The sequence below is a fragment of the Lathamus discolor genome, chromosome 15 (genome assembly GCF_037157495.1).
Source record: "Lathamus discolor isolate bLatDis1 chromosome 15, bLatDis1.hap1, whole genome shotgun sequence".
NCBI classification, from domain to species: domain Eukaryota; kingdom Metazoa; phylum Chordata; class Aves; order Psittaciformes; family Psittacidae; genus Lathamus; species Lathamus discolor.
Window position 1 is genome coordinate 5457629 of NC_088898.1, and position 12302 is coordinate 5469930.

Here is a 12302-nt window from a genome sequence, read left to right on the forward strand (position 1 = left end):
GCGTTATGAAGTCCATGGCAGAATTCCCACTGTTGTTAATGATTCTGCAAACACTGCCAGCGTTGCTGCTGGTGGTGCTGGTGCCTGCTCGTAACAGAGCGTGGCGATGTCAGGTTTGCATGGAGGGAAGACCAGAGCCTGCAGCTGAAAACTGCGTGAGCAATTGAAAGCATTCCTGAAACTGGTGAAGTGTTTCTGAGTCTGCCTTTATCATTAAGCTATTTTGAAGGGATTGGGTAGCCGAGATGGGGGCAGGGATAACTTTTTTGTGTTTGCACTTTAAGCTGATCTTGGATTTACCAAAGACAGTTCAATGTTGGCAGGCAGTGGCCTGGCAGTGATGCATCTCACATGGTGTCTGGGTTTAACAAAAAAGGAGGGGTGGGGAAAGAATGGGAGAAAAGAGAGAAGAAAGAAAACTACACCAAAGTTTTGACTGGAAACTGCCATTCTGGACACGGGCAACTGCTGAGAAGTTGAACTGTTCCACTTAGTGTGGATCAGCTGAATAGCAGCCAAAGCTTTTTTTCTGCCCTTTTCAGTTATTCATATCACTCCCACCATAACAGCCTCGAGGAGCTGCATTTTTTGTCTGTGTAAACCCAGAAGACAGTGTGTCTATTGACCCTCTTGCTGTTTCTGGAATGTGTCTTAGAAAATTGTTCTCAGCAAAATATCCTTCATTCTTTTCAGTATTGGAGACTGAAATGGCAGAAAAATGTACTTAAAAATTTCTCCTACTCTGAATCACCGGTTGTCTTTGATATCAAACTGGATTTAGGGGGAAAATGTGTATGCACCTACACAAAGGTATTTCTTAAATGCTCGTAAGAGGCAGCACGTAATGCAGAGCAGCTTGCTGACATTTACACACTTTCAGGGCCCACAGTACCCATCTTAAAGATGGCCAAAGGACTGATTTCAGATCAGTATATAAAGTTTTACTAGTCCTGCATGTTTGCAAGGACTGTGGAGAATGAGATGACCTTGTTCTTCCTTCCATTCAAGAAAGGAGAGGATCTTTTGTTTCATTCCATGTACCTAGCCTGGACATTTCTTACCATGGAGTATTCCAACAGACTGTAGAACATCTGGATCATTGTTTCATGTGTGGCGCTGGAAATGGGAGTTATGCTCAGGCATCCCTGCCCAGTTAAAGGAGAGTATATGTTGACTGAAAGCTGCCTCTTGCATCTAAAGTCATGGTCTGGTTTAGAGACCAATTATTCCAAAGCCTTTCCACCTGAAAAAAAAGACCTGTTCAAAGCAAATAATGTAACATTAATTCTAAAAAAATCCCAAAATTACCTTCTCTGAAGCTCTTTGCACGCACAAGTGAGCGGGAAAGGTGGCAAAAACTGCTTCTCTGGAAAGCTCAACTATAAATTACTCCTGAAATAGCTCCTGTGACTCTGTGCAGCTCCAGGCCACTGTGTCCATTACTCTGAATGTGAAGCTTCACGTCACCAACCCATTTTTATCATCCTGTCCTTCAGCAGAGTGCAGGAACCAAGCTATGAAATACAGTTCTGTTACTGTTATCAGCATCACTTTACTTTTAAGTGACATACTCAAATGAAGTCATAATAAAAAAAATTAGCCCTTTTAAGAATATTTTTAGTTCAAGATCCAAATACCTCATTGGAAAAATATTTGAACTGTGTTTGAAGCTTGCCAAATGCATTAAGTGACCTGGAGAAACAAAGCATCACTGGGGCACTCATAGAAAAATTCTTGGGTTTGGAACATTCCCAATTTTACTTACTCATCTTATTTAGGACCAGTTCAGATTGTTTTGGAAACCAGGCATCTACTCCTGTATACATTTAGCTCTGAGTTCCTTTGCTCATGTCCAGCCAAAGAGCTTGCTCGTGAGTAGGAACTCTGATGGCTTCATGTTTGCTGGATCTGCCTGGAAATGTGGAATAATGGATTTCTTGTTTTCCTGCTTCAACAATGGAGTCAAGGGACAAATTCCTGAGTTGCACTACCCCAGCTGTATGAGTGGGACTGGGGCTGGTGGAGAAGCTGGCTGAGACAATGGATTGCTCTTAGGTAGATGAAGAGAATGGGCCTCACAAATGGATATTGATCCATAGCAGCTGGGGCTTGAGGGAGGGATTGGGAGCTGAGTGTACATTACTCTTCAGCTGTCCACCTTGCCATGGCTTTGTTTTGCTGTTTGTGGTACAAAGGCTGTCTTGATTTCTGCTCATTTAATGTAGCTCTCTATGAGTGTATGGATGATAAAGTTTAATAAGCTGTATAGCACTTGGGCAGGAAAAGGATTGATATGGCTTGTTGGAATTTCACTGCAGCACATAAATATATCCTGAAGTGATATATACATCCTTTACAGGAGTTAGGGGACAGTTTAAACTCCTGGGGAGCAAGCGAAGTCTTTTACTGAATTTATTTGGTTGTAGTCAGTCTTTTCCATTTGGTGCTACTGTTTCATCTCCTGTTACACACTTGGTGCCCAGCATTTTCTCACTGCAGTTGAATTATTACCATAGAAAGAATATGAAGGGGATCTAGGAAATTCCTACCATTGACTGTACTTGCAAAAGAAATAGCTGAATTGAGGTGAAATAAATTATTAGGTGAGTTGTGTGAGGTGGACAGATGGGAGTGAAGCCTGTTTCTTTTCAAATTGAGATTTGAAAACTTCTGGCAGAATTTGTTGCCTTCCAGTTATGATTACTAAAATGTTCCATGATTTGGTATTTCATGGATTTATTGTCAGGAAACTATTGTCTGCTTGGAACAGTTCAAAGACTAACCCCATTCTGAACTGTTTTTAATGGGAGCCCTCTTAAAATATGCTAAAATTATTTGGTTTCTCTGAAACACCCCAAATTAATTTAAATTAAATAAAGTAACCCTTTTCTTAAAGTGGTTATTCCGAAATTGAGGAAGTGCTTGGAACCCAACACTTTCTGGACATTCACAGTTCAAGGCTAGGCTGGCAATGGAGGGTGGGTGCCTGAAAAATGAGTGTGAACTCAGCATAGTTTAGATTTACAAAGCCAAGTCCTGGGCTCACATCAATGAGAGAGCTCTCATTGGAGCAAGCATTTGATCCCCAGACATGGGGCACATGGAGAGGGAGCAGGGTGAGAGCACAGCTCCAGCTGGGTGAACGGGAAGTGGGAAAGAGGGGAGCTTCAGCCAGAGGATGAAGATGTAGGAAGGGAGGAGAAGGAAGAGTTGTTGTATGAAGGCCAACAGCAAGGAAGGAAAAGGCAACTAAAATCAACAAATGGGATAGGCAGTGAGGGAATAAAGCTGAGCAGTAAAGCAGATAACAGAGGCCTTGGGAAGCAGAACTGAAAGGGGAGGAATCTGAAAATATAAAAGGGTCACTCAGGGACAGATTGTTCCAGGGAAAGAAGTGAGGTTAATAGCCCAGTGCTCTGCTATGCTGGGTAGCAAATCATCCGTGTGGGTAAAAATAGGGAGGGAGTTGTGCCTCAGCTGCTCCTCAGGCTCCCCTTTCCTTGTGCGCTCCATGCCAGCGCTATTCAAGGAAGTGTAAATCAGGGACTTTGTGGAGAGCACAGTGGGAGCCTGAGTTCAGATGTTTTGTCATGATTATGTGAAATGACACAAAACCATGTTGATTTCTTATCACTGACCTTCCTCCAGAGTACTGCTAGGCAACAGGTAAGTAGTTTATTAACAAGAAGCAGATGCCATCCGGCAGAGCATATGGTGAAACAAGACTTGTGTGCCTGTTAAGTGGGCTGGTAAAGGGGCAAACTTGTTTGTGTGTTACATGCAGTATGGACAGAGGTTGTTTGTGGAAACAGTGTGTTGTAAGCCAAGAAAAGAACAGCAGCAGTGTGCACACTGCTGCTGTTCGTGCTGGACATAGAATCAGAGTGGTTTGGGTTGGAAGGGATCTTAAAGCTCATCCAGTTCCAGTCCCGTGCCACAGGCAGGGATACATTCCACTGGACCAGCTTGCTTAAAGCCCCATCCAGCCTGGTCTTGAACACTGCCAGGGATGAGACATAGATCAACTGCTTAAAAAATCATGAGTAAACCAAAAGCTGAACTGTTCAGAGACCCATATGCTAATGTTCCTGTGCTGTCTACTGATAAGGAGAGTAAGATGAGGAGTAACACAATGCAGTCTCTTTCCACGTAGTATAAATTCTGTATTTCTTTTGGCATTTCTTTAGGCAAGACAGCAGGCCCAGCTGCGACATCAAATGGCAGAAGACAGCAAAGCAGAGTATTCTTCCACTCTACAGAAGTTCAACAGTGAGCAGCATGACCATTACTACACACACATACCACACATCTTCCAGGTAGGGGTCACTGGCACTGCTCATGAAGTAGCTCATAATCTTTTGGTAAGAACAGAGGGGCATATTGCATATTGCTTCAATTGTATGACCCTGTCCTTTACTTTTTGGTGATTTTGGTCACTGTTAGCAAGTTTGCATGCAATTTGCCAACCCAAGAAATTGAGAGTTTGGTAGAATAAATTGTCCCCTTTTTTTAGACTAGATATCAACTAATCAGTAATAAATGAGGAAGGTGACATTGAATTGGCATAACAGTTTGCAATCATTTTTGGAATCCTCACAATCTTGCTCTGTTAAAACTCGTGTCCGTGCAGCTGGGGAATGAGAGCATTATTTGCGTTGTTGGGGCAGGAGTCAGCTGGGCATCATTACATCTGTAAAGCTTCACAGCCCTTTATAACCTGTGTTCAAATCAGACTTCACAGATGTTTAAATACAAACCACAATAATTCTGCAGTAGTGAATGTCAAAGGGTTTAATGTCGATTATGTCTTAGTGGACCCAAAGAAAGACTGTAGAGAGAGAACAAAGCTGTCACATTTACACTGACTGACAGTCTGAGTTTGTGCTTGTCTGAACCAAGGAAGATTAATGTAGTACAGCAGAAGTTCTAAATGACTGTTCCATTGTAATGGTTCGTGAGCAGCAGAAGTGGAAAATACAACCTCTTTAAGGGAGAAAATGTCACATGCTTGTCATCTGATATCAAATGATTGATATTTGCATAGCAAATACATGTTTTCTTATAACTGGAACTCCTTTTGCTTCATGGTATTTGCAACCAAGTGTCTTGAGATACGAGCTGCTCTAGTTTGTTCTTAAGTATGTTTAAACCATAAACTTTAAAGGATGCTGGGTAAGAAAGTTGGTTGAAACTGTGATATTTGATCAGAATGAAATGTGATGTTTTAGAAAATACAAGAGATGGAGGAAAGAAGAATTGTGAGGATAGGTGAATCCATGAAAACTTTTGCGGAGGTCGATCGCCAAGTGATCCCTATCATTGGGAAGTGTCTGGATGAAATAACAAAGGCTGCAGAATCAATTGATCACAAGAATGTAAGTGTTTAGATTCTTGATTTTCATCTTTACTATTGATCACACAATATGGAGACTTAAATCCTGGGTCCAGGCTGCTGCACAGAAGCTTTATAGTCATAGAACTAAAACAAAGCACGGCTTCTTGTCCCAAGCTGCTTTGTCTGAGGCAGGATGTGCTCAGATTATTTCCCAGATCTGCTTAACACCCAGAAATGCTTCTACAGCCACACTTTTTGGTTTTCAACCCTTTTTTTTTTTTTCCTTTCAGCAGTATTTTGTCCTTTTACTAGGATAATTCCTTTTTGAAATGCTGTAATTGGAAAACAGGCTTCTGTGTAGAATAAGGAAGATGGTGGACATAATACCAGATAACTGGTCATCAGTTCTTATTCAGAGGATTCTATCTCTAGTAGTCAGAAAACTGAACGTTGCAGAACTGTCTTCATTCCAGTTAGGTTTATAATAGTGGAGGTATTTAAAGTATTGTCTACATAAATTATTGCAAGCAACGCTCAAAATGTCTGCTTTACTGTAAGATCTCTTTGCAGAGCTGAGGTATGCTAGCAATCTGTAAATGAGCTCTCATATATCTTGATTTGTGGACATCACTGTGGGAGTAAAAAGAAGCCTTCCTGATAAAAAGGCCGATAAAGAGTTCAGTTGAGCTTCCTGATGTACAGTAACCACAAGGGCAAATGTGTTTTCTATTTTGTTTTCAGGGTGATGTGCTCCCTTTGTAAATGAAGTCTCTGCTTGCTCTTTCAACCCTTCTCATGGATCACATTAGTGCTTCAAATACAAGCAGCATGTGTCTTGCTGGCTGTTCACATTTCCCATATGTCTCTTTCACTGGAATCTTTTCTGAGCTATTCAGTGCTCAGAGCCTGGAGACTGCCATTAATTGGCAGCATAGGCCTGAGGCTGAAGTTCTGAAATTAATCCACTGCTTTCTGCTCAGCGATTGCTCTCACAGAGAGCAGCTCAGGAAAGTAAAGAATCTGAAAATTACCTTTTCAGGGTGGGAGAAGGGGATTTGGGGCACAGATTCCCATGTTAGAACAACATACACTTCTGGAGGTACAGCTTTTGGTGCTGAAATCATATTGGGGAGATTCATACCTAAACCTATACTCTGCTTGAATCTTCAAGTGAGTTCTTAGGAAACCACAAGGCTTAAGCTGGGTGTTTGAATCACTGTGAATTTTGTGTTCCAATTAGTCTCTCTTGTGCACAGACAAGTCAGATTGATGTCTCTTGTGCACCAGTGTGACAGTAGGATATGGTGCCCTTGAGCATTGATCTCCTGTAAACACCCTGGTAACAAAAATGTATTTAACCAAATTTGTTATATCTGAACAATTACAAAGGGTTCAGAAGGCTTTGGCTGGAAAACAGTTCTGTCTCTAAAGGGTTGTGGTTTTTTAAATATCATCAAGGATTATTTTTTTCATCTCCAGAACAGGAGGTCCTTCTGCTTTATAAAGGTGGTCATAGGTGCACACAGCAATTTAAAAGCTGCATTTTCTATATTTACATCTAACATGCTGCTTTTGCCACTAATGCAGAGCGTTCGAGCAGACCTTTCCCATCTGACCCCTTAGTGTTTGAAGAGGCACGTTTGGACTCTCTTAGGCTCCCATCAGGAAAGTTTCTCCTTTTCCTGGAAAGATTCAAATTGGAGGTTGTCTCCTTTACTCACTCATCTTTTCAAACTTGAGAAGCTTTGCCTAGGAAAATCAACTCGATCTGTGCTTTAGTCAGCCTTGAAAATGAGGTCAGATTCCAGGAAAGTTGAATTCAAGGACAGCTGGTGGTAATACAGCCAGTACAATGGTGAGCAACACCAAGAGCCTGCTGAGCAGGAAAAGCTTTGTGTGAAACTCTGGCCCACACAGACATGTGTTTCCCAGCTGGGAGGAGATCTCCAGGATCTGATAATCATAAACAAAAGTACAGTATCACCAAACTGGCAATGTATGAGGTCTGACACTGTGGCACTGACAGAAGGCAGTGATGCATTTGGAGTTCTTATTTAGCTGTTGGTATCCTTTGGTTTTATTTTCCCTTTTCCTACCCAGCTCTCACATACAGAGCTACTGAAGAAGGGGAGAGATTCAATGAAAGCTCTGCTCTTTGTGCAGTCACTTCAGTTCAGACACCAGGGCATTAAATGAACAACCACAACTAATACAGGTGTATTGGTAAGAAAGGAAAAGTAAGAAATCGGAGAAAACACCAATTCCAGTAACCTACCTCGTGTACCAAATGTCAACTCTGGATGAAAGGATGTAAGAAACTGCAAGTTCTGCAGCGTTTTTTACTGTCAGTAGAGTGTTACCCGCTGATGGTAAAGCATTAACTGCTTAAAAAGGAAAAAGAAAATAAGAGCAGCAGAACATTGCATTTCACATAGGTGTTGTGAAGCTTTTTGATAATGGGCTTTTAGCTTTGGGTAGGTTTATTATAAACACCTGTCTATGAAGGTGTGGGGTTCCAGTGCTACCTGTGAACCGCTGTGATTTCTAGCATGAGAATTGTGTTGTACAGTATTAAGGAAGGATGTATTTCTATAGGGGCTTTGAAACTGTGGAAGCACAGGCTGCTAATAGGCTTCCTTTCCATGGCCAGCTCTGTGTTCCCTTCATCTGTAGATGCTGCTGGATTCTGGAAGATCACTTTCCTTCCAGGGCACCTATTCCATTGGATAGCGTAAGAACCAGAATGATCTATGAGACAGATTTAATACTTTCTATGTTTTCTGCAGCTTAAATATTACAAAGCCTCATGTCTGCTTGCCAAACAGGCCATCTTTCAGGCTTAGTAACTGAATTTGCAACTGTGTTAATAGGATTGCCTTATGCTCTCACCGAAGTGTATAGAATTCCCGCTAACAGTAATAAGACGGTCTGGATTTAGCTGGGAATCCTGGTTAGCCCTGTGTTTTTAATGCCATTATAAATATGCCTCTTTTTCCTGTCCTGTTTCTGACAGCTCTGACAACCCAGAGGTCATGTTGCAAGGGTAAGCTGTAGTGACTGCTAGGTGAACCTGTGCAGAAGGCTCTAGGAGCAGATAAAATTAATTTGTTATGGACTTCCTTTGTTATGGAACTCCTGTTATGGCGTTCCTGTTATGACATTATCTCTGTGATATATGGAGCGTGCTGGTTATTTTTAACTCCATTGTAGTGGAAGGATGTTTTGGCTAAATGGAAGGAACGCTAAAATTTAAGAGGAAAAAATGAAAAGCTGCACAGGATAAAGTACCAATAAGGTGTTTAATATAACCTTGTGTATGATTATAGTTTCTTTTCTTCCTTCTTCAGCTTGCTTTCATGGCTATTATTAAAATCTCTCCAAATGTTTAGATGTCAGGAAGTTTTAATGTCAAACTAGGATGAAATAATGGAAAGTGTTGTTCTGTCTCCCTAAAAGCTGTGTATGAGTTTCACAGTGTGCTTGACAGGTTGAGGATCTTAAACTTTCCTTTCCTTCGTAATCCCATGAAGACTTTGGCAAAGCTTTTGGTGTATCTGTGTTTTGCTCAACGGAGCTTGGCCTCTGGGTTTGTTTATATCCCACTAGATTTCTCATGAATAGCGTTTCACCTACGGCCATAAGCAGAATCTGTGAGATGCCCTCAAAGAAACAAGCTCATCTTTTCTATCTGAACAGGATGGTGATGCTCCTGCAGAGATTTGTGTGCTATGGCACAGCTTCTCTAATGATCTTAGAAGTAAACTGTTAGAGCTGTATAACATAAAAAGCCCTCTTTCCAAGAAGTCAAGTAGAAGAGAAGTATATTAAAGTATCTTTGAGTCCATTAGACTTAAATGCGTTTGGCAAGCTTAAGATCTGAATTTGAGTTTGTGTAATTGTAGACCTGAAAAATGCTGTGTATTGTTCTTGCCTTAATTTACTTTTTCTTTTTTCCCTGTCAAAAAAGGGAGCAAACCCATCATACACAGTATACACCAAGTATGTGTCTGGCTTGCATCTAGCACTCCTAGTAGGTGCCAAAGGCAACATGGCTTTAGTGACAGTGCCTGAAGTTGCAAGGTGTTGGGCTGCTTGAATGACCTTGGACTGCTCGGCTGTTAGGTAAAGTTTGGGAGAGAAACTCCTGCCATTAACTGCAGCTGAGTTCACAAGCACCAGCTTGTCACTGTGGCAGTGTGATCACTCAGGAGCTGCTTTATATAGGAGTATTGATTGGAATTTTCCACTGGTTTGCTTACAGCTGCGTGCCCAGCAGTTCTATACCTTAAATCTTTGTTGTGAGTCACTTAAGCTTTATTGGTTCAGTTTCTGAAGTGTGACTGCATTTCTAGTCAATAGTGTTAATAATAAGCTCTTAGTAATTTTCACCAGTAGACATGAAAAAACCCTTTAAAGATGTTTGTATCAGAATTCCATGGATAGTTGTTTATTTAGAGATCTGTTACGAAATTGAGCTTACAGCTATTTATGTTCTGACTGGCATAGGTTGGAAACTGTCTGGGGTAGTGCTTGTGTTCTTCACTGCATTTCTTACTTTATTATCTGGGAGCGTTATATTTTACACATTAGGGTGCCTTGTTTTGGTAGGTTGCTGTGCTCTGCCTAGGTTAGCTTTTTTTAAAGCACATCTTGGTAGTCAAAATAGGTCCAGGAAAAGTGGAGCAGAAGATGGAGAGTCTTGTATTGATCCTGGGCTCCAGGAGTAAGAATGATCACTGTGAGGACCAGTTCCCGCACAAACTTTCTTGTCCTTGTACTGTTTCTCTATGCCACTAGTGTGATGACAGCAGTCACCTGAGATGTTCACGCTTGTTCTGGATCTGTCCCATTCCAGGATTCCCAGCTGGTAATAGAAGCCTTTAAATCAGGGTTTGAGCCCCCAGGAGACGTTGACTTTGAGGATTTCACGCAGCCAATGAAGCGGACTGTCTCGGAATCCAGCCTTTCCAACTCCAGAGCGGATGGGAAGTCTGAGCCAAAGTTTGGTGGCAAATCCAAGGGCAAGTTGTGGCCATTCATCAAGAAAAATAAGGTACTGAATTGCAAACCTGAGCTTGATACTAGTATGTGTATAGTCAATAACTTCTGTCTTGTGTAGTAACCCTGGCAATTATGGTTTTTAAAGAGAATTTTAGACTCAGAAAGTAAATAACTGATGTCTTAATATGGTGTTTGCTGTAGCCTCTGGTTTCTTTATATCTTTAATTTTTTTCTTCTTGCAGAATTTCTTTAATTATGTTGCAGTTTTTATATTAATTTAACTTTAGTTGTCACGTCTCTGCCATGGTACATTTCTGTTCCCAACTCAGAGAAGGACTTCTATACCACTTACCTAGTGCCATGTGTGCCAACTAACCTTGTTTTGGGAAGCTTTAATGTGGCATTACTGTTTTGACACTTCTAAAACTCTCCTTGGCTTTTCATTTGCGTTATCTTTTCAGTCTGTGCACTGGGTTCAGTTGGGTGGCTGGGAACAAGGAATTGCTACGATTCATTCTTAAGCACAACTAATGGAGCATAACTAAACTGAGCAATTGACTTTTTAAAAGACCATATTAACTTATGTATCCATTAAACCTTTTTCATTTCACTGTCATATTTTACACCATAATGCATGGCAGCATTTATCTGGGGTTACCAGAACGTGTCAGGGTGAATGGACTGAATCAATTTTCAAGTAACACTGATGGAAGCCCAGAGTAGCTTCGTTGTTTGGATCTCACCCTTGCTCTGAGCCTTACCAAACCACTTCTAATTACAGTCAAAAAGTCAACCTGTTTGAATGGGTCATTCCTGTTGTGCTATTATGAGAACTCTGCTTTCTGGTGCTTACATCAGTGTAGCCAGAACCAAAACCCAGGACTAACTCCTGAGCAAATTCATAGAATCTTTTGTGAAAGTGAAGTGTGATGCACATTGCTGAGGTATGATTTGGAAGCAGGAAGGAATGTGGTTTGTTGTTTTCCAGATAATAGAAACGCTACTGGGCACTAAGGTACCTTCCTTATCTGATCCATTTAAATTCAGGTATTTGAAAGCTCTATCCATATGCATTATTCCGAGCTGTCCACAGAGCAGAACAGGGCAATTTATGGGGATAGCACTGCATGGAAGAGTCTGCATGAGCTTCCTGTCAAAATACTTCTGCATTACTCTTCTGTTGCATCACTTACTAAAACTTTCATTTATCGCATTCTTCATTTAACACAACTTTAAATACTGCTTTCCCCCCTCCCCTCTTTTGAACCATGGCCTTTAAAATTTAATTATTTAATTGTTTTTTTCTCTGGATTCCAAATATTGGTTTTGATGCTTATTTTCGTTTTGTGTTTTATCCTTTTATTTTGGTTTTTATTCTATCACTTCTCCATCTCTTATACGTAGCTTATGTCCCTTTTAACATCCCCCCATCAGCCCCCTCCTCCTCCCCCTGCCTCTGCCTCACCCTCTGCTGTTCCCAACGGCCCCCAGTCTCCCAAGCAGCAAAAGGAACCCCTCTCCCATCGCTTCAACGAGTTCATGACCTCCAAACCCAAAATCCACTGCTTCAGGAGCCTAAAGCGCGGGGTAAGTTCTCCTCTGGATACCTCTCTCTCTCTTTTTCTTTCTCCTTTCTTTCTTTCTTGCGCTTTTATTGCACGTTCTGTTATGTAAAAACTTGTTTTGTTTTGTGAATGAATCCATTGTGTTTTATCATAACATGCAGACAAATCCAAGAAATCCCAACCTATAAAGCCATCTTTAGTCAAAACCCCCACAATGAAACCACAAAAAGTACAGTTGCTGATGGAAATGACCCATTCGGGTTTTTGGAGTAGGAGGGATTGTCCAGAGTATGGAAGGAAGAGCTAAACATTAAGTGATATTCATGTAGAAGTCACTACCTGGGTATGCCTGGCAGAGTAGGTGTGGAGGAGCAGCATTCTGAGGTTTACTCTCATCCTGA

The 12302-nt window shown here is 41.3% G+C and overlaps 1 protein-coding gene across 17 annotated transcripts in view; it reads left to right on the plus strand.

Moving 5' to 3' along the window:
- Positions 1–12302, plus strand: part of FNBP1 (formin binding protein 1) — a 96518-nt gene that overhangs the window by 58716 nt on the left and 25500 nt on the right. For 6 of the 17 annotated variants that reach the window (XM_065695577.1, XM_065695581.1, XM_065695583.1 and 3 more), the window contains exons 7-10: positions 4188–4316; positions 5229–5375; positions 10191–10388; positions 11741–11923. In XM_065695577.1, coding sequence (XP_065551649.1) covers positions 4188–4316; positions 5229–5375; positions 10191–10388; positions 11741–11923 — 657 coding nt within the window. Of the gene's footprint in view, positions 1–4187; positions 4317–5228; positions 5376–10190; positions 10389–11324; positions 11352–11740; positions 11924–12302 lie in introns of all 17 variants that reach the window. The other 11 variants (XM_065695587.1, XM_065695588.1, XM_065695589.1 and 8 more) reach the window with 6 other exon arrangements.